The 22526-nt window shown below is 35.7% G+C and overlaps 1 protein-coding gene and 1 pseudogene across 5 annotated transcripts; one reads left to right on the top strand and one right to left on the bottom strand.

Moving 5' to 3' along the window:
- Positions 1 to 6020: 6020 nt before the first annotated feature.
- LOC148785056 (uncharacterized) lies at positions 6021 to 16488 on the bottom strand (annotated as a pseudogene).
- A 3008-nt stretch (positions 16489 to 19496) lies between these two features.
- LOC105173758 (uncharacterized) lies at positions 19497 to 22526 on the top strand. 5 transcript variants are annotated; one of them, XR_016062870.1, is made up of 6 exons: positions 19497 to 20158; positions 20363 to 20452; positions 21314 to 21368; positions 21463 to 21559; positions 21781 to 21837; positions 21931 to 22526. XR_016062870.1 is itself a non-coding variant. In XM_088875727.1 (6 exons), exons 3-6 carry the CDS (start codon positions 21357 to 21359, stop codon positions 21999 to 22001), a joined length of 237 nt encoding a protein of 78 aa, XP_088731853.1. In that variant the 5' UTR covers positions 19497 to 20158; positions 20363 to 20438; positions 21314 to 21356; the 3' UTR covers positions 22002 to 22524. The 5 variants fall into 5 exon arrangements, 3 of the variants coding, with proteins under 3 accessions (XP_088731853.1, XP_088731856.1, XP_088731855.1); XM_088875727.1 differs by having other exon boundaries at positions 20363 to 20438; positions 21931 to 22524; XR_016062869.1 differs by having other exon boundaries at positions 21314 to 21559; positions 21931 to 22520.

The raw sequence follows: 22526 nt of genomic DNA on the forward strand, positions 1-22526 counted from the left end.
AATTAATTCAAGACATAAAACTGAATGGAGATAAAAATATAGATGATTATACTCCTATAGTTTTATTAAATGCTATATCTGAGTCTTATGGTGATGTTAAGGCAACAATAAAATATGGTTGTGATAATGTGACTTTAGAAACAGTTATTAGTGGTTTAAAATCAAAAGAAATGGATTTAAAAACAAATACTCCTAGTTCTAGTATTAATGAAGTAAATTATGTTAGAGGAAGACCTAAGACTAGTAATAATAATAATAATTCTAAGTTCAAAAAATACAGTAAAAGTCATAGCAGAAGTAGGGGAAGAAGTCCTTCTAGGACTAGATATAACAATAATAACAATAATAAAAGAGATGAAGACAAAAACACTAAAAAGGATTTTAGGTGTTTAATTGTGGAGGTAGAGGTCATTTTATTAAGGATTGTAAGAAACCTAAAAAGAACTCTCAAAATAATGACTCTGCTAATGTTTCTGAAAAAACAACTGATGAAGTATATATGGTATCTGATGTAAATTTTGTTGAAAATTCTTTGAATAAATTTGAATGGCTTGTGGACTCTGGATGTACTTTTCATATGATTCCTTATAAAAATTTTTTGATGAATTTTAAAACTGAAAGACTAGGTTTTGTATCAATGGCAAATCAAAAGTTATGTGATGTGCTTGGTTATGGTGATACATGTCTTACTTTTGAAAATGGTTCAAAAAATTACCCTTAAGAATGTTAGGTATGTCCCTGATCTTGCCCATGATCTGATTTCATACTCTGTCCTAGAAGAAGAAGGGTTAGAGGGGAAATGGGGTAAGGGGATTATGAAAATTTCTAAGTGTCCTATGACTATTTTGAAAGCTGTGAAAAAGAGAAATTTGTATTTATGTACTGTGAGGTATGACTCTTTTTCTGGAAATGTTTTCACACAAAATAAATCTGAACTTTGGCATAAAAGATTGGGTCATATCATTTTAGGGGACTTGAGTTATTACAAAAAAATGGCTTCTTGCATGAAAAACCCTCTGTTTTAAATTTTTGTGATAATTGCATATTAGGAAAGCAACACAATGTGCATTTTCCTACTTCCTCATACCCGTCTCCCACTTCCCCAAATAGCATCCTAGAATATGTACATGCAGATGTATGGGGTCCTGCTAATGTGAATAAGTATGGGGTAATAAGTATTTTCTCTCTATAATAGATAATTATTCTAGAAAAGTTTTTGTTTTTCTTATGAAGCAAAAATCTGATGTTTTTGAAAAATTTCAGAACTGGAAAAATCTGGTTGAAAACCAAACTGGTCATAAGCTTAAAGCTTTAAGAACTGATAATGGTTTGGAGTTTTGCAACAAACAGTTTTCTGAATTATGTAATAAGTATAGTATTAAAAGACACAAAACCACACCATATACTCCTCAACAAAATGGGGTAGCTGAAAGAATGAATAGGACTCTGTTAAACAAAGTAAGATGTCTTTTAATCAGTTCTGGTTTACCAAAAAAAATTTTGGGGTGAAGCTTTGTTAACTGCATCATATTTGATAAATATATCACCTCTGTGCCTTTACTTGGTAATATTCCTGAAAAAGTTTGGTCAAATTCTAATGTTGATTTTTCTTCTCTGCGCATTTTTGGATGTACTGCTTTTTGTCATAATAATGGTGATAAACTTGATCCTAGATCCCAAAAATGTGTATTTATTGATTATCCAGGTTTATTGATTATGGCTCAGGAATCAACCTGGTTTTAAAGTTGTAGTTAGCAGAGATGTAATTTTTAATGAATCTGAAATGTCATGTTTAAACACTTCCTCTAAAAATACTGAAGATTTTAATATTAAAAATACATTTAATAAGGTGGAACCTAGCAATCAGGATAACCAACAAGGGGAAGAAATAGTAAATAGAGAAGAAAATCAAGACGAAAATAACAAAAAAGAACTTGAAAATGAAAATCCAAATACTTACTAATTAGTGAGGGATAGAGAACCTATGGAACGTAGGATTCCTTCTAGGTTTAAAGACTATCACTTAGCTCTAAATGCTGAAAATTTAGAACCTAGCTCTTATAAAGAAGCTATAGAAAGTTCAAATTTCAAAAAATGGATAACTGCTATGAATGAAGAAATAAAAGCTTTAAAAGATAATTATTACTTAGGTTTTAGTTTTGAAGCCTAAAGATGCTTCTATAATTGATTGTAAATGGGTTTTAGTTTCAAAGCCTAAAGATGCTCAATTTAAATGAGAATTAAACAGATGGATGTAAAGACTGCTTTCTTGCATGGAAATTTAGATGAACAAATTTATATGTCTCAGCCTCATGGTTTTGTTGATAAGAAAAAACCAAAACTTGTGTGTTTACTCAAAAAATATTTATATGGATTAAACCAATCTCCTGGACAGTGGAACAAAAAGTTTGATCAGTTCATGCATTCCTTGGATTACAACGGCGCCAAAATTTGATGGGTGTTGAATCTACCAAAAATAATTCCACAGAGATTGGTTTAAATTAATTCCTTCAAAAACGAAAATAATTAAGGGGAGTTTTGATTGTGAAGAGAATAAAACTAAAAAGCTAGTAAAATTAGAAGAGATAAATATAAGAGAAGAGTATTCCAATTAAAGACAGGATCACGCTTAATTCCACGGTTGATCATAGATGCAAAGATAATAATTATTCATGATAGATAAATTGGTTATGGCAATTGGTACGACCTAACAACCTCACCTTTCGTTACCTTGTGGATAATCAAGGAACGTCCGTTTACTAAATCCCTAATCAGTAAACAACCTTGGGAACGTCCTCAAGATTTAATTTACCGACAGCATTAAGAACTAGAAAGGCCCAATTCTAACCAATAAATTCCTACGAGAATTTATTTAAGTTAGATTGTGCATTCCCCACAACATAATCGAAAACTTCTACATAATCAATTATGTTATGTTACCACTAGTTATCGAACTAAACAAACAATTACGGATTTGAAAGTTCAATTGGCTAGGCAAATATTCTTGACAATAAATCAGATTATTTGTAATAAAAGCACAAAGAACAACACAAATACCAATATGAATAAAAGTAGAAAGCACAAATTAGATCTCACAATCAGTTGGATTTAAGCGTTCACCAAGTCTTCAACCGGAATAAGGGAATTAGCTAGACATGCTAATGGAAGAATGCATGAAAAGCAAAATAAGAAAATATTATAAAAACGTAGAAAAATAGAAGAGTTCCAAAGTTGTCTCTGAAAGTGAATTACATCACCTATTTATAATAGCTAGATACTTAGTTCTACTAGGATTAGAAGTAGATTCCTAGTTGAACTAAAAGACTTATAGAGATAAAATTATAATTATAGTTAAACTCTTCCTTCATCAGAGGTAGTCCAAGCAGCTCCAAACTCTTGCCAAAAATTGAGTTTGAGTCTTGTTTGAATTTTCATTTTGGTGCTTTTCTTCATTTTTCATTTCTTTTGTCCTAATGCTGCAAAATAATATTTAATTTGGAGCATTTGGTCACAAAATTGGCTAAAATATTATATAAAATAAGCACAAAATGCGATCCTATCAAATATCCCCCCACTTAACCCTTTGCTCGTCCTCGATGCAAAGAGATAGAGATAAAATAGTTGAAGAAGTTCATTCCAAACTTTATGGATCGCAGACGAAAGTAACAAGCAAAAATCTAGTTAAGTGTTCAAAAAATAGTACATCATATGATAAAAGACAACTCAGCAAGCTTCAAACAAATTTTCACAAGATGATTTTCATAAAACACTAAACATGGGAAACAAGTGGGCTATGCTCTCATATCTCCCAATCTCTCGAGTATTTTTGGTTGTTGAGTGTTTCGCTCAAATGCTTGCTATGAAAATGCTTCACCATAGGCTTGATTATACACCAAAAATCTCCACCACCTATAAATATGCACACACTTGAATCAAGAGGTCTTATATTTTGGTTGTAATGGGGCTTTGGTTTAGGGGAAGGAAGAATTAGGAAAAAATTGAGGTGAAGATCCAAGGAACTAAATTAGAGCACCAAGTAATAGATGTAGGAATCCAAGCTTTTCAAAATTAATCTATCTCATGCTCTTTCATGTCCCACTTTCCTCGACTTGAACTATGCCTTTCTTTCAAAGAGAGAATTTTCTTTTTCTTCTTCCTTTTTTTTTCTTGATTTTTTCTTCTTTTTTTTTCTCTTTTTTTTTTTGAAAGTATATATTTTTTTTCTCTCTCTCTTTCTTTGTCTATTAAGGCATAGAACAAGATTGTCATGTAACATGTTAGCTCATAAACGTCCTTTACAATAATTGAGATATCCCCCCATTTAATGTCAAAACATATACTTAGAATACATCTTTGTTTTCTTGACGCTCTACTAGTCTCTTGTCAAAAATTGAGTTTGAGTCTTGTTTGAATTTCCATTTTGGTGCTTTTATTCATTTTCCAATTCTTTTGTCCTAATACTGCAAAATAATATTTAATTAGGAGCATTTGATCACAAAATAGGCTAAAATATTATATAAAATAAGCACAAAATACGATCCTATCAAATATCCCCCCACTTAACCCTTTGCTCGTCCTCGATGCAAAGAGATAGAGATAAAATAGTTGAAAAAGTTCATTCCAAACTTTATGGATCGCAGACGAAAGTAACAAGCAAGAATCTAGTTAAGTGTTCAAAGAATGATACATCATATGATAAAAGACAACTCAGCAAGCTTCAAACAAATTTTCACAAGATGATTTTCATCAAAAATTAAACATGGGAAACAAGTGGACTATGCTCTCATATCTCCCAATCTCTCGAATATTTTTGGTTGTTGAGTGTTTCGCTCAAATGCTTGCTATGAAAATGCTTCACCATAGGCTTGATTATACACCACTTATAAATATGCACACACTTGAATCAAGAGGTCTTATATTTTTGTTATAATGGGGCTTTGGTTTGGGGGTAGGAAGAATAAGAAAAAATGAGTTGAAAATTCAAGGAACTAAGTTAGAGCACCAAGTAATAGATGTAGGAATCCAAGCTTTTCAAAATTGATTTATCTCATGCTCTTTCATGTCCCACTTTCCTCGACTTGAACTATGCCTTTCTTTCAAAGAGAGAATTTTCTTTTTCTTTTTTTTTCATGCCTTCCTTGATTTTTTTGTTTCTCTCTTTTTTTTTAAAGTATTTTTTTTTCTTTTTTCTTTTTTTCTCTTTCTTTGTCTATTAAGGCATAGAACAAGATTGTCACGTGACATGTTAGCTCATAAACGTCCTTTACAATAATTGAGATATCCTCCACTTAATGTCAAAACATATACTTAAAATACATCTTTGTTTCCTTAATGTTCTACTAGTCCTTGGAAGGGTCAAACAAGGATAATAAAAAGACGGTAGAGTTTGTTTATACTTGGGGTTGCATAACAAGGAATTAAGGCTTATAAGGCTCAAATGGGATACTAAGGGGATTTGTATGTAGGTGGTCTTTTTAAGCTAAGGGGTTTTTTATCCTAGTGCCTTTATCATTTTCAAGTGTATGCATAAAGATGTGGCCTCAATATGGTTCAAAGCAAGTTCTAGGAAGAGAAAATCATGAAGCATTATCTCTCAAGAAAAGAAAAACTGTAGATTTTGATGAGTGTATAGGCTCAAAATTCCTCTCTAGGTAGGTTATGTCCACCAATTTTTCACATTCAATTTTCAAATCAAATCACCATTTGCAAAAATAAGTTCTTAACCGTAAGTTGTCAGAAGTCATTAGATGCACATCCTTATCACACATTACCAAATTATTACTTGATTAGCCTAAGTCTTTGATCATAAAGCTAGTGTGAGGACAAGATAAAATAATATTTGCTTCAACAAATATGGAAGGGGTAGCAAGCATCAATTAAAACGATTAATCCACCAAGACTCATTTTCTATCAAAGCAATCAAAACACCCTCCCCCCACTTAATTCCACATTGTCCTCAATGTGGTAAGCATGTATATCTAGGACGATAAAATAAGAGAAAGGGAGAAAGAGAACGTCCCTTAGTGATTCGGGGTTAACTGCAGGAGCTCGGGAATTGTGAGATCTTGGATGAGAGGAAGAGTTCCTTGTGGATGTTCATACCTTTTTACCTGCGAAAATCGATTTTAGTGATATAACAATATTCACAAGAAAAGAGAAATAAACACTTGAGAAAAATAAAAGGACATGGGTTGCCTCCCAAGAAGCGCCTTTCTTTAACGTCTTTGGCTAGACGTTGTTGTGCCTCAACTCAAATGAGTTAGACACTCCAAATCCACTTCTTCTATGTAATGCACCCGGTGATGGTGTGGATTTAGGAGAACTTGGCGGTCCATGTATGACTTCTTTCTCGAACTTATTTTGTCATGAAAGACTTTATTCTTGTAAGTTTTTGGATTCGAGGTGAGACTTTCGGTAATTGTTGTCTGAAATGCTCCTCCACCATCGAACATAGCATCTTTTTGCACCAAAGGGTCAATAAAATCAGTGAGAAAAATAGAATGCACATCATTAGAATATTTCATGACACCACCAATTTTAAAACTCATAACCTCATTATCAAATTCCATAGAGAGAATTCCGGCATCAACATCAATTTTGGTGTTTGAGGTTTTAAGGAATGGTCTTCCTAGCAAGATGGATGTAGAATTGGGAGAAATACCCCCCTTATATCAAGCACATAAAAACCAGCAGGAAAAACCAATTCATTAACTTGCACAAGTACATCCTCAAGAACTCCTTCGGGGTAAACTACGGAATGATCGGCAAGTTGAAAAATATCCCCCGTTTTTTTCAATGGGCCAACATTTAAAGATTCATAAATGGTAAGAGGCATAATATTGATAGAAGCACCCAAATCACACATTGCTTTTTCTATTCCAATCTTTTCAATTTTGCAAGGGATAGAAAACGTACCTGGATCATTGCATTTAGGAGGTAGTTTTCTTTGAAAAATGGCAGATACATTTTCTCCCATACTTACCCTTTCATTATCTCTCAATTTGAATTTGTTAGTGCACAATTCCTTGAGAAATTTTGCATAGCGAGGTACTTGTTTAATTGCATTAATTAGGGGAATATTTACCTCAACTTTGAGTAAAGTTTCAAGAATCTCCTTTTCCTCTTCCTCCTCTTTGGACTTGGCGAATCTCTCTAGGAAGGGGGGTTTGGACATGAACACCTTGGAATTGTCCTCGCTGACTTGGTTGGGTTTTTCAATTTCTTTTGGAGGAATTTCGAATGCATCCTCTGTTTTGCGCTGCTGTGCGTGCCCACGCCTAGTGCTATTTTCGAGTTGTAACTCTTTTTCACTGCACAAGGTAATAGCACTAACATTTTGTTTAGGATTAATAATAGTTTGGGAGGAAAACTTACCTTGAGACTCCAAACGGCTAACGGAGGAGGCCAGTTGGCTCATTTGGGATTCTAAATTTTGTATGCTCAAGCGAGTTTCTTGTTCGAATTGTTGGGTACTCAAGGCGAGTGTCTTCACGATATCCTCCAAAGGCGTACCACTATTGGGATTGGTTTGAGGTGGTGGTGGTGGTTGGTGTGGAAATCTTTGAAAGTTTTGAGGTTGATTGTCATACCTCAAATTTGGGTTATCTCTCCATCCGGGATTATAGGTATTGGAAAATGGATCATATCTCCTTTGTTGTTGCTCAAAAAATCCACCGATGGCGTCAGCATGTTCGGTTGAATCATCGTGAAGTGTAGGACAAGCGTTGGTGCAATGTCCCGAAGATGTACATATCCCATAGGTCTTGACTTGTTGAATGCCTCCCCCTATAAACATTTCAACAAGAGAAGTAAGTTTATCTAAACGTTCATCAATAGAAGTACTTACCTCGTTCACCCTTCGTGGGGGGTTGTCGTTTCTACTACCGAATTGTTGATTATTAGCCGACATAGTTGTGATTAGTTTACGTGCTTCGGTAGGAGTTTTATCATAGAAAGCACCTCCACTAGCTGCATCCACCAAGCTTCTGTTTGCCTCGGACAACCCTTCATAAAAATATTGAATTAGAAGATGGTCGGGAATTTGGTGATGAGGGCAACTCTCCACCAATTGCTTGAATCTCCCCCAATATTCATAGAAACTTTCACCGGAGAATTGGCGTATTCCACTTATTTCCTTCCGGATGTTTGTAGTCCTTGAAGCGGGGAAGTAGTTCTCAAGAAATAGTTTCTTGAGCTCGTTCCAATTAATAATAGATCCCGAATGTAAAGAGTAGAGCCAATCTTTTGCTTTATCTCCCAATGAGAATGGAAAGGCTCTTAGCTTGACTTGTTCTTCGGTGACTCCCTGAGATCTCATGCCGGAACACACCACATGGAATTCCTTGAGGTGTTTGTGTGGGTCTTCACCTACAAGGCCATGAAAAATGGGAAGTAAGTGGATGAGACCGGATTTAAGTTCAAAATCAACATTTAAATTAGGATATTCAATGTAGAGTGGTTGTTGACTTAAGTCAAGCGAAGTCATCTCTTTGATCGTTCGTTTGGGATTATGGGCCATGACTTCGTCTTTAGAGTCGTTAGACGTGGACACGTCTAACTCAGAATTTGTTGCTGGTTTGGAAGAAGTAGAAGCCTCTTCCTTATGTTGCTTGGTTTCTTTTCGAAGTCTACAAGCGGTTTTCTCGATCTCTGGATTAAATTCAAGTTCACCTGTATGAGAAGAACGTGACATAAAACCAAGTAACACGAAAAAGAAATTAATTTAAAGACACCAATCCCCGGCAACGGCGCCAAATTTGATGGGTGTCGAATCCACCAAAAATAATTCCTACGAACACTTTTGTAGATGCGTGAGTAGGGTCGAATCCACAGAGATTGGTTTTAAATTAATTCCTTCAAAAACGAAAATAATTAGGGGGAGCTTTGATTGTGAAGAGAATAAAACTAAAAAGCTAGTAAAATTAGAAAAGATAAATATAAGAGAAGAGTATTCCAATTAAAGACAGGATCACGCTTAATTCCACGGTTGATCATAGATGCAAAGATAACAATTATTCATGATAGATAAATTGGTTATGGTCAATGATAAGACCTAACAACCTCACATTTCCTTACCTTGTGGATAGCCGAGGAACGTCCATTGACTAAATCCCTAATCAATAAACAACCTTGGGAACATCCTCAAGATTTAATTTATCAACAACATTAAGAATTAGAAAGGCCCAATTCTAACCAATAAATTCCTACGAAGATTTATTTAAGTTAGATTGTGCATTCCCCACAGCATAATCGAAAACTTCTACATAATTAATTATGCCATGTTACCACTAGTTATTGAACTAAACAAACAATTACGGATTTGTAAGTTCAATTGGCTAGGCAAATATTCTTGACAATAAATCAGATTATTTGTAATAAAAGCACAGAGAACAACACAAATACCAATATGAATAAAAGTAGAAAGCATAAATTAGATCTCACTACTCGTTGGATTTAAGCGTTCACCAAGTCTTCAACCGGAATGAGAAGACTAGCTAGACATGCTAATGGAAGAACGCATGAAAAGCAAAATAGAAAAATATTATAAAAGCGTAGAGAAATAGAAGAGTTCAAAAGTTGTCTCTTAAAGTGAATGACATCACCTATTTATAATAGCTAGATACCTAGTTCTACTAGGATTAGAAGTAGATTCCTAGTTGAACTAAAAGACTTATAGAGATAAAATTATAATCCTAGTTAAACTCTTTCTTCATCAGAGGTAGTCCAAGCAGCTCCAAACTCTTGCCAAAAATTGAGTTTGAATCTTGTTTGAATTTCCATTTTGGTGCTTTTCTTCATTTTGCAATTCTTTTGTCCTAAAATTTGATGGGTGTCGAATCCCCCAAAAATAATTCCTACGAATACTTTTGTAGATGTGTGAGTAGGGTCGAATGCACAGAGATTGATTTTAAATTAATTCCATCAAAAACAAAAATAATTAGGGGGAGTTTTGATTGTGAAGAAGAATAAAACTAAAAAGCTAATAAAATTAGAAGAGATAAATATAAGAGAAGAGTATTCCAGTTAAAGATAGGATCACACTTAATTCCACGGTTGATCATAGATGCAAAGATAACAATTATTCATGATAGATAAATTGGTTATGGCAATTGGTACGACCTAACAACCTCACATTTCCTTACCTTGTGGATAATCAAGGAACGTCCATTGACTAAATCCCTAATCAGTAAACAACCTTGGGAACGTACTCAACATTTAATTTACCGACAGCATTAAGAACTAGAAAGGCCCAATTCTAACCAATAAATTCCTACAAGGATTTATTTAAGTTAGATTGTGCATTCCCCACAACATAATCGAAAATTTTACATAATCAATTATATTGTGTTACCACTAGTTACCGAACTAAACAAACAATTACGGATTTGAAAGTTCAATTGGCTAGGCAAATATTCTTGACAATAAATCAGATTATTTGTAATAAAAGCACAGAGAACAACACAAATACCAATATGAATAAAAGTAGAAAGCACAAATTAGATCTCACAACCCGTTGGATTTAAGCGTTCACCAAGTCTTCAACCGGAATAAGGGAATTAGCTAGACATGCTAATAGAAGAGCGCATGAAAAGCAAAATAAGAAAATATTATAAAAACGTAGAGAAATAGAAGAGTTCCAAAGTTGTCTCTGAAAGTGAATTACATCACCTATTTATAATAGCTAGATACCTCGTTCTACTAGGATTAGAAGTAGATTCCTAGTTGAACTAAAACACTTATAGAGATAAAATTATAATTCTAGTTAAACTCTTCCTTCATCAGAGGTAGTCCAAGCAGCTCCAAACTCTTGCCAAAAATTGAGTTTGAGTCTTGTTTGAATTTTCATTTTGGTGCTTTTCTTCATTTTTCATTTCTTTTGTCCTAATGCTGCAAAATAATATTTAATTTGGAGCATTTGGTCACAAAATTGGCTAAAATATTATATAAAATAAGCACAAAATGCGATCCTATCAAATTTCCCCCCACTTAACCCTTTGCTCATCCTCGATGCAAAGAGATAGAGATAAAATAGTTGAAGAAGTTCATTCCAAACTTTATGGATCGCAGACGAAAGTAACAAGCAAGAATCTAGTTAAGTGTTCAAAAAATAGTACTTCATATGATAAAAGACAACTCAGCAAGCTTCAAACAAATTTTCACAAGATGATTTTCATAAAAAACTAAACATGGGAAACAAGTGGGCTATGCTCTCATATCTCCCAATCTCTCGAGTATTTTTGGTTGTTGAGTGTTTCGCTCAAATGCTTGCTATGAAAATGCTTCACCATAGGCTTGATTATACACCAAAAATCTCCACCACCTATAAATATGCACACACTTGAATCAACAGGTCTTATATTTTGGTTGTAATGGGGCTTTGTTTTAGGGGTAGGAAGAATTAGGAAAATATTGAGGTGAAGATCCAAGGAACTAAATTAGAGCACCAAGTAATAGATGTAGGAATCCAAGCTTTTCTAAATTAATCTATCTCATGCTCTTTCATGTCCCACTTTCCTCGACTTGAACTATGCCTTTCTTTCAAAGAGAGAAAATATATTTTTTTCTTCTTTTTTTTTTCTTGCCTTCCCTTTTTTTTCTTTTTCTCTTTTTTTTTTGTAAGGCATTTTCTCTTTCTCTTTTTTTTTTTTTAAGGCATAGAACAAGATTTTCATGTGACATGTTAGCTCATAAATGTCCTTTACAATAATTGAAATATCCCCCCACTTAATGTCAAAACATATACTTAGAATACATCTTTGTTTCCTTGACGCTCTACTAGTCCTTGGAAGGGCCAAATAAGGATAATAAAAAGACGGTAGAGTTTGTTTATACTTGGGGTTGTATAACAAGGAATTAAGGCTTATAAGGCTCAAATGGGCTTACTAAGGGGATTTGTATGTAGGTGGTCTTTTTAAGCTAAAGGGGTTTTTATCCTAGCACCTTTATCATTTTCAAGTGTATGCATAAAGATGTGGCCTCGATATGGTTCAAAGGAGGTTCTAGGAAGACAAAATCATGAAGCATTATCTCTCGAGAAAAGAAAAATTGTAGATTTTTATGAGTGTATAGGCTCAAAATTCCTCTCTAGGTAGGTTATGTCCACCAATTTTCCACATTCAATTTTTAAATCAAATCACCATTTGCAAAAATAAGTTCTTAATCGTAAGTTGTCAGGAGTCATTAGATGCACATTCTTATCACACATTACCAAATTATTACTTGATTAGCCTAAGTCTTTGATCATAAAGCTAGTGTGAGGACAAGATAAAGTGATATTTGCTTCAACAATTATGGAAGGGGTAGCAAGCATCAATCAAAATAATTAATCCACCAAGACTCATTTTCTATCAAAGCAATCAAAACACCCTCCCCCCACTTAATTCCACATTGTCCCCAATGTGGTAAGCATGCATATCTAGGATGATAAAATAAGAGAAAGGGAGAAAGAGAGCGTCCCTTAGTGATTCGGGGGTAGGTAGTGGAACTGGGGGAGCTCGAGAATTGTGAGACCTTGAATGAGAAGGAGAGTCCCTTGTGGATGCTCATACCTTTTGACGTGTAAATTCGATTTTAGTGGTATCACAACATTCACAAGAGGATAGATGAGAGAGAAATAAATAACTGAGAAAAAGAAAAAAGGACATGGGTTGCCTCCCAAGAAGCACCTTTCTTTAACGTCTTTGGCTAGACGGGATGGTGTTTCTAGGTGATGGTGGGTTCCATGAGTTGTATTGTGTCTACTAAGGTTGATTGAAAACCTTCGTAGAACGGTTTAAGCCTATGCCCGTTCACCTTGAACACTTTTTGAGTGGTTGGACTTTTGATTTCAACTGCACCATGAGGAAAAGTATGAGTCACAACAAAAGGTCCAATCCAACGAGAACGCAGCTTACCTGGAAAAAGTTTAAGTTTGGAATGAAAAAGCAGCACTTTTTGCCCAACAACAAAGACTTTTCTTGAGATGGCTTGATCATGGAAAATTTTAGTCTTGTCTTTATATATCCTTGAGTTCTCGTAAGCATCATTTCGAATTTCCTCAAGCTCTTGGAGTTGTAATTTTCTTTGACACCCCGTCTCATCCATCGTCATGTTGAGTTGTTTGATTGCCCAAAAAGCCCTATGTTCAAATTCAACAGGAAGATGACAAGGTTTACCAAAAACTAAACGGTACGGGGACATACCTATTGGAGTTTTGTATGCAGTGCGGTAAGCCCATAACGCATCATCCAAGCGAACGCTCCAATCCTTGCGATTGGGATTGACCGTCTTTTCAAGTATGGACTTGATCTCACGATTGGAGACTTTGGCTTGACCATTTGTTTGCGGGTGGTAGGCAGTGGAGACTCGATGAGTTACATTGTACTTTTTGAACAAAGCACTTACCATCTTATTGCAAAAGTAAGTCCCTCGATCACTAATGATGGCTCTAGGCATCCCATACCGAGAAAAGATGTTAGTCTTCACAAAATCTATGACAGTTTTAGCATCATCCGTACGTGTGGCTTTTGCTTCATTCCACTTAGATACATAATCTACCCCAAGAATGATGTAAGATTTACCGAAGGATGAGGGAAATGGTCCCATGAAATCAATTCCCCATACATCAAAAATTTCACACACAAGTATGGAGGTTAGGAGCATTTGATCACGGGGACCGAGATTTCCCATCATTTGGCAATTCTTACAAGATTTGCAAAATAGATAAGAATCTTTAAACAAATTTGGCCAAAATAAACCACATTCTAACACTTTCAGTGCTGTTCGTTTAGGCCCAAAATGCCCCCCACAAGCATGAGAGTGACAGAATTCAAGACTAGATGTAATTTCGGATTCGGGTACGCACCTCCTTATGATTTGATCTGAGCAATACTTCCACAAATATGGATCATCCCACACATAGTACTTTGCATCACTTCTAATTTTTTCTCTTTTTGCTCTAGACAAATCATTAGGCAAAGCATTAGTAGCAAGGAAATTTACTAGATCAGCGTACTATGGGATTATTCCTTGTGTGGCGAGGAGTTGTTCATCCTGGAATTCATCTTTTAAAGGGGGTGAATGTTCGTCGATTATTAATCGACTGAGATGGTCGGCAACGAGATTTTCCGCCCCCTTTTTGTCCTTAATGGTTAAGTCAAACTCTTGTAGTAAGAGTATCCACCGTATGAGCCTTGGCTTTGCGTCTTTTTTTTACAAGAGGTACCTAAGTGCTGCATGATCAGAATAAACAATCACTTTAGTACCAAGCAAATAAGAACGAAACTTTTCTAAAGCAAAGACAACAGCTAATAGTTCTTTTTCCGTGGTGGTATAATTGCTTTGAGTTGTCTAACATCCTTGAAGCGTAGTAGATGACATGAGGGTCCTTCCCAACTCGTTGGCCTAGAACGGCGCCAATAGCATGGTTGCTTGCATCACACATGACCTCAAATGGTAGTTTCCAATTTGGAGGTTGAATTATTGGTGCGGAGGTCAAAGAATCTTTCAACTTGTCGAATGCCAGTTTGCATGCTTCATCAAACACGAAAGTCTCATCCTTTTGCAACAACTTGCACAGGGGTTGAGTTATCTTGGAGAAATCCTTAATGAACCGTTTATAAAATCCTGCATGACCAAGAAAAGAGGGAATCTCCCGCACACTAGCGGGGTAAGGTAGGGATTTTATGACATCAATTTTAGCTAGATCAACTTCTATTCCTTTAGAAGATATGATATGCCCCAAAATCAAACCTTGATCAACCATAAAATGACATTTTTCATAATTAAGCACAAGGTTCTTCTCTATGCATCTTTCAAGAACTTTAGCCAATTTTCCCAAACAGTAATTGAAAGAATTTCCATAAACAGTAAAATCATCCATGAATACCTCTATGAATTGTTCCACATAGTCAGAAAAAATGCTTACCATACATCTTTGGAATGTGGCGGGTGCATTGCATAAACCGAAGGGCATTCGTCGGTAGGCAAATGTGCCAAAGGGGCACGTGAAGGTTGTTTTGTCTTGGTCGGCTGGTGCCACGGGTATTTGATGAAAACCTGAGTAGCCATCAAGATAACAATAATGAGAACGCCCAGCTAACCTTTCTAACATTTGATCAATAAAAGGAAGTGGAAAATGATCCTTTCTAGTGGATGCATTGAGTTTTCTATAATCCATACATACACGCCAACCATTTTGAACACGAGTGGGTACCAAATTTCCAAAAGAATTTTCAACCACAGTGATACCCGTTTTCTTAGGCACAACTTGAGTAGGACTTACCCATTCACTGTCAGAAATAGGAAAGATTATACCTGCATCAAGAAGTTTTAAGATTTCTTTCTTTACCACTTCCATCATAGGCGGGTTCAATCGACGTTGTGCCTCTCGTGATGGTTTGGCTCCTTCTTCAAATAGAATCCTATGCATGCACGTAGAAGGGCTTAGCCCCTTGATGTCGGCTATGGTCCAACCAATGGCGTCTCGGAACTCTCGAAGCACACGGATTAACTTCTCCTCTTCTAAGGAGGAAAGCTTGCTAGAGATGATCACCGGTAGAGTGTCGTTTTCTCCTAAGAAGGCAGATAGAAGGGACAAGTTTAGTATGAGATTGTGGCAACTCAATGAAAGCAAGATTGGAGGGTAAAGGTGGAAGGGCTTCAAATTCGAAGACGCTTTCTCCTATATTTGGATCGAGTGCTATAAAGTCCTCCAAAAGTTGCACTTGTGTGGGTGTGAGGCTCCTTTCTAGCACTAACTTTGCGTGGTCTTCAATATCATAATTTGTCAATTCCTACACAACAGGGTCAAGTGCATCCAAAAAGAAAGCAGTAGGTACATCACTAGGATATCGCATGGATTCATATATATTAAATCTTATAATTTCACCATCAAATTCCATAGTGAGAGTACCATTGTGGACATCAATTTTTGTTCTAGCGGTTTTAAGAAATGGCCTTCCTAACAAAATAGATGTAGAATTGGGGGAGTTATCTTCCTCATATCTATCACAAAGAAATCAGCAGGAAAAACCAATTCATTAACTTCTACTAAAACATCTTCAAGGACTCCTTCAAGATAAATAATAAAATGATCAGCAAGTTGAATCACAACACCCATTTCTTTTAATGGACCAAAATTCAAAGATTTAAAGATAGTAAGAGGCATGACATTTATAGAAGCACCCAAATCACACATGGCTCTCTTAATACCTATTAAACCAATTTTACAAGGGATAGAAAACATATCAGGGCCTTTGCACATTTGGGGGGTAGTTTTTGTTGGAGAATTGCGGACACATTCTCCCCCATACTTACCCTTTCATTGCCTTTCAACTTTACTTTGTTGGTGCACAGTTCTTTGAGAAATTTGGCATAGCGGGGTATTTGTTTAATTGCGTCAAGTAATGGAATGTTTACCTCCACTTTACGGAAAGTTTCGAAGATTTCCCTCTCTTCTCCTTCTTTTTTACCCTTAGCAAACCTTTCCGGGAAGGGTGGTTTTGTCATCAATGCCTTAGAAATGTCATTGCTAGTTTGTTTGGATTTTTCAAGCTCTTCCTCTGTTGTGCCTTGTTGAGCGTCTCCATGCTCAATGCTAATTTCGGACTGTAGCTCTTTTCCACTGCGTAAAACAATAGCACTTGCATTTTGCTTAGGATTAATAATAGTTTGGGAAGGAAACCTACCTCGAGACTCCAAACGGCTAACGGAGGAGGTAGTTGGCTCATTTGGGATTCCAAATTTTGTATGCTCGAGCGGGTTTCTTGTTGGAATTGTTGGGTGCTCAAGGCGAGTGTCTTCACGATATCTTCCAGAGGCATACCATTATTGGGATTGGCTTGAGGTGGTGGTGGTGGTTGTTGGTGTGGAACCCTTTGAAAGTTTTGAGGTTGATTGCCATACCTCAAATTTGGGTGATCTCTCCATCCGGAGTTATAGGTATTGGAAAATGGGTCTTATCTCCTTTGTTGTTGCCCAGAAAATCTACCAACGGCGTCAGCATGTTCAGTTGATTCTTCGTGAAGTGTAGGACAAGCGTCGGTTGATTCTTTTGTCCTAAAATTTGATGGGTGTCGAATCCACCAAAAATAATTTCTACGAATACTTTTGTAGATGTGTGAGTAGGGTCGAATCCACAGAGATTGATTTTAAATTAATTCCTTCAAAAATAAAAATAATTAGGGGGAGTTTTGATTGTGAAGAAGAATAAAACTAAAAAGCTAATAAAATTAGAAGAGATAAATATAAGAGAAGAGTATTACAGTTAAAGATAGGATCACACTTAATTCCGCGGTTGATCATAGATGCAAAGATAACAATTATTCATGATAGATAAATTGGTTATGGCAATTGGTACGACCTAACAACCTCACATTTCCTTACCTTGTGGATAATCAAGGAACGTCCGTTGACTAAATCCCTAATCAGTAAACAACCTTGGGAACGTCCTCAACATTTAATTTACAGACAGCATTAAGAACTAGAAAGGCCCAATTCTAACCAATAAATTCCTACGAGGATTTATTTAAGTTAGATTGTGCATTCCCCACAACATAATCGAAAATTTCTACATAATCAATTATGTTGTGTTACCACTAGTTATCGAACTAAACAAACAATTACGGATTTGAAAGTTCAATTGGCTAGGCAAATATTCTTGACAATAAATCAGATTATTTGTAATAAAAGCACAGAGAACAACACAAATACCAGTATGAATAAAAGTAGAAAGCACAAATTAGATCTCACAACCCGTTGGATTTAAACGTTCACCAAGTTTTCAACCGGAATAAGGGAATTAGCTAGACATGCTAATGGAAGAACGCATGAAAAGCAAAATAAAAAAATATTATAAAAACATAGAGAAATAGAAGAGTTCCAAAGTTGTCTCTGAAAGTGAATTACATCACCTATTTATAATAGCTAGATACCTAGTTCTACTAGGATTAGAAGTAGATTCCTAGTTGAACTAAAAAACTTATAGAGATAAAATTATAATTCTAGTTAAACTCCTCCTTCATCAGAGGTAGTCCAAGCATCTCCAAACTCTTGCCAAAAATTGAGTTTGAGTCTTGTTTGAATTTCCATTTTGGTGTTTTTCTTCATTTTTCGTTTCTTTTGTCCTAATGCTGCAAAATAATATTTAATTAGGAGCATTTGGTCACAAAATAGGCTAAAATATTATATAAAATAAGCACAAAATACGATCCTATCACAGTGCCTATGATCCATGCTTATATTTCAAGTATGAAAATAATGTTCCTTTGTTTCTTGTTTTATATGTGGATGACATGCTTATAGCTAGTCCCAGTTTTAGTATGATTAAATACTTACAAAATAATCTAGACAAGAATTTTGAAATGAAAAATTTAGGAGATGCTAAGAAAATACTTGGTATGAATATAGAAAGAAACAGAACCAAATCAACTATTTTCTTAAATCAAACTTCTTACATTCAAAGCATTCTTGAAAAGTTTCCATGGAAATATCCAAACCATCTTCAGTACCTCTTGCTGTACATTTTCAATTAAGTAAAGAACAGTGTCCTGAAACAGATTTTGAAAAGGATAAAATGAAAAATGTGTCCTACTCAAATGCTATAGGATCTGTCATGTATGTAATGGTAAGTACTAGGCCTGATATAGCATATGCAGCTAGCTGTCTAAGTAGATATATGTCAAATCCAGGTACTCCCCACTGGGAAGCTGTAAAATGCCTCTTTAGATATTTAAATGAGACTAAAAACCGTGGAATAACCTTTTCTAAAAACACTAATGGTGTCAAACTTGAAGGTTTTGTGGACTCTAACTATGCTAATGACAAAGATAATAGGAAATCAGCTACTTTTTATATTTTTACTCTATGTAATGCATGCATAAGTTGAAAATCCCACCTACAAAATGTTGTAGCTCTTTCTACTACTGAAGCTGAGTATATAGCAACTACTGAAGCAATTAAAGAAGTAATATGGCTTAAAGGTTTAATTTCTGAAATTGGTTTTCTGGAAAATAAACTTGTAGTTTTCTCTGATAGTCAATCCAGTATTCAACTATGTAAAAACCCAGTTTTCCACTATAGAACCAAACATATAGATGTAAGGTACCATTTTATTAGGGATGTTATAAATAATGGAATAATCAATCTTGCGAAAATAAAGTCGGAAGAAAATCCTGCAGATATGGGAACAAAATGCTTAGCAATTGAAAATTTTAAAAATTGTCTTGATATGCTACATCTATAAACTGTTATTCCTTAACTTTTCTTTTGTGCAGGTAATGGAAGCTAAGGCAATAATGACCGCATCTTGACCTACCATCTTGGTTGGGACCAAGGTGGAAAATTTAAAATGAAATGGCCCAAACCAATATGATTGGGCCTTGAATCATTGGATGGCCGGATTCACTAAGGCCCAAACCTCATTAATCCACCTACCCGGCCCACTTAAAGGTTTGACCCGACAGCTCTCTTATTTAATCCTTTCTCCCTCTATTCTTAACCCTAATCCGCCGTCTTCATCTTCTCCCCTTCTCAAACGACCATTTGGGTCCTTCACCTGTTCTTCGTCTTCTGTGTTCTTTCATTCTCCAGACAATGGCTGTTAATGAGCCATTAAGAGCCAGCCTCTTTAAATGACTTGTTCTTGCTGGCTCATGGTTAACGAACAGATTACACTACTGTCTTCTTCCTCCCTAAATCTCTAAAGCCTCTGTGGCGAAAACCTTTGGTTTAAAAGCCTTAGTGGCAAATCCTTGGTGGATTCTTGAGTATAACCTCTGTGGTTATAAGCGTTTGTAGCTTTTGTGAGATCTGTGCAACCGTGAGCAGGGTTGTGGCCTTCGGCCTTTCTAGGCCCTGGGTATTAGGCCTCTGAGCCATTTATTCTGAAACTGTTAATGACCCCTTATTTTGTATTACTGCATTTTCCCGATTTATTTCAAGTAAGCTTATTTCTATTCTATAGGCTTCTTGTAATTTGTATTAGAAAGGTCTGTAATATTTTTAAGTCTCAGTAATTCGTTATATTGTAAACTTGCCGGAGGCCGATCCACATCCAACAATCTGTCATAAAACCAAGGCAGTGGTGGCTAGTTTGAGCCTGACCATTCGTGTGAAAAGATCTTACACTAACATGTTTGCAAGTTATACGTTTCATCTTAAGATTTTCTTCGAGTTATTTGTAAGTGATCACCTTTTAAGTTTTCTCAAATTTTTTTGTTGCGTGCCGTGGAGTATGACACTTTCAAGCTTGTTGAGATATATAGCATGTATTCTGCTGTCATTGTGTTGTTATGCATGTTTTCTTCAATGTATTCGGTTATTTTATACATCATCACCTAATGCCTGACAATGCTATGATTTGGTGATTTTTTTTGTTTTATAGGCCGTTAGAAAGGATAATAAGCAGCGGTTTAGCCTATTGGAAGAAAATGGGGAGCTTCTTGTACGTGCAAACCAAGGTCACACTATAGCGGTAACATATCATTTGAAAAAGTGCAACCATGACTATATTTTTCTGTAAGATATCCAGATGGAAACAGGATATGAAAGCAGACCATCTGATATCTTCTAAATGTTCTGTACTGTTCATCTGTTTTTTTTCTCGTTCTTTTGCTGGTCGTAAAAATGATCTTTATTTATGCATTGGGTTAGGATGGTGGATGCTGAAATATTAAAAATTCTTATTGATAGCAGAAGTTAAAAGTTGAAACAACATTAGGAGAATTTCAATTATGGATAATGGAGGCAGGGAATGAATGTATTTTTTGTGTTAGTTTATGGGTGGTTTTCTTGAGAGTATCTCTAGAAAATACTCAAAATCAATCTTTAAAAGCTTCTGACATGATGGGCCCTAAAACTAGCATTGCTAATGGGGGCATCATCACTCTAATCAGTACTGGCTATATTTATGTTGCTGTTGGATGGAATCCAAAATATGAAAATAGACTTTCCATGCCAGTATTCAGATCTGAGCTTGAGGCAGAATCAGCCGACTTGTTGTTTCCATAAGATTGAGCAGTTGTCTTGGATCAATTGTGATAACACTTATTTAACCTTCTACTTTATATCTGACAAAGTCAATGCATCATCAGTTGCTTTGCTGTTTTACTTTTTAGAATGTTAACTGTGTGGTTATGCTGTGCTGAAATTTGTTGAGTATTTTCTCTTAGCATTCAGAGGGCAATTTTATCCAGACAATCCACCAGTTGTTCTCCACATATATGTCGTTCTTCAAAGCTCTATGCAAAGCTAATTTCATGTTTTATTGGCTGGGGCATTTGGTTGTTTCAGACCTTTCCTAATGTCTCTTTCTTCATTCTTAATGCTTTGACAGACAGCTGAAACTGAGAGCTTGCTTAAACCTATAGTCTCACCTGATGAAGTTCCAGGTTAGATTTACCACTGTGTTCGCCTGTTTCATTCTTGAAGAGGTGTAGAGCGCCATGGTTATCTACAGTTTGTGTGCATGGAACCTACAAGAAGAACTTGGAATCAATTCTAGAGGCGGGTCTCAAGCGCATGAAGAGATTGCATGCACATTTCTCTTATGGCTTGCCGACAGACAGGGAAGTCATTAGTGGTAAGATATCTGATATTAGAACCACATGCTAAAGTGGTCGTGTGCAATTTGTTGCTTGAGAACCTCACATGCTCAGGTTACTAGACTTGGTGAGAATAACAAAACGATAAAAAGTTAGTTAAGGTGAATATATGGAGATGGATCTGAGAATTCAATTTTTACATTAGAAGACCTTCACATTAGTGCATTATTCGTGTTGATATGTAAACATGATTTTTCAGGTATGAGACGAGATGTTAACGTGTTAATCTTTCTTTATGTAAGAAAGTCTTTGGAAGGTACAATATTGTTACATCTGAATACCTCTTACTATTGAGAACAAATGGGCTCCTGTGCTTTTCTATTCTCACACCTTCTTGTCTTGTACTCAGAGGGAATGAAGCTTTACATATCAGATAACAGGGTAATTTTAACAGAGGGTTCGATGGAATGGTCCCTGTGAAATACTTCCTGAAGATAGAATCATGGACAAGGAGAGAGCCCATACCTTTTTAGATGGCATATTGTCAATGGAAACACAAGTAGAATTGTCTTTTAAGTTTCCTGCCCAGTAGGGTTTTTCATTTTCTTTTATTTTTCCCCTGCATACAAGCAGTTACAGTTTAATATCTACAAGAATCTCGTTGTTCCGCTGCAAACATCTGTTTGCCACTTATTCTCTCGCCAATATATGTATATGTGTGTGTGGGTGGTACAAGATGGGAAAACAACGAACTTTTGTTCTGGGACTCTTATGTAATCTTCTTTCCTAGGTGCTTGTTTGGACTTCACAGTTTGAGAAAGTTTTTGAGGTCTAGAGTGATGCAAATGATTTGGGCCGATCCACAATCATGAGTGTCTTCCCATTTTCTTTCAGTTTGAACCTTGAAAGTGTCTTTTTTGTTGGGGAGTTGAGAATTCTCACTAATTGGAAAACAACAAAAGTGCAGCTATTGTTGTGCTTACATGATACACTTGTCGATGTTGC

This window comes from Sesamum indicum, linkage group LG11 (assembly GCF_026168435.1).
Source record: "Sesamum indicum cultivar Baizhima isolate 11 linkage group LG11, ASM2616843v1, whole genome shotgun sequence".
In the NCBI taxonomy this organism is placed as follows: domain Eukaryota; kingdom Viridiplantae; phylum Streptophyta; class Magnoliopsida; order Lamiales; family Pedaliaceae; genus Sesamum; species Sesamum indicum.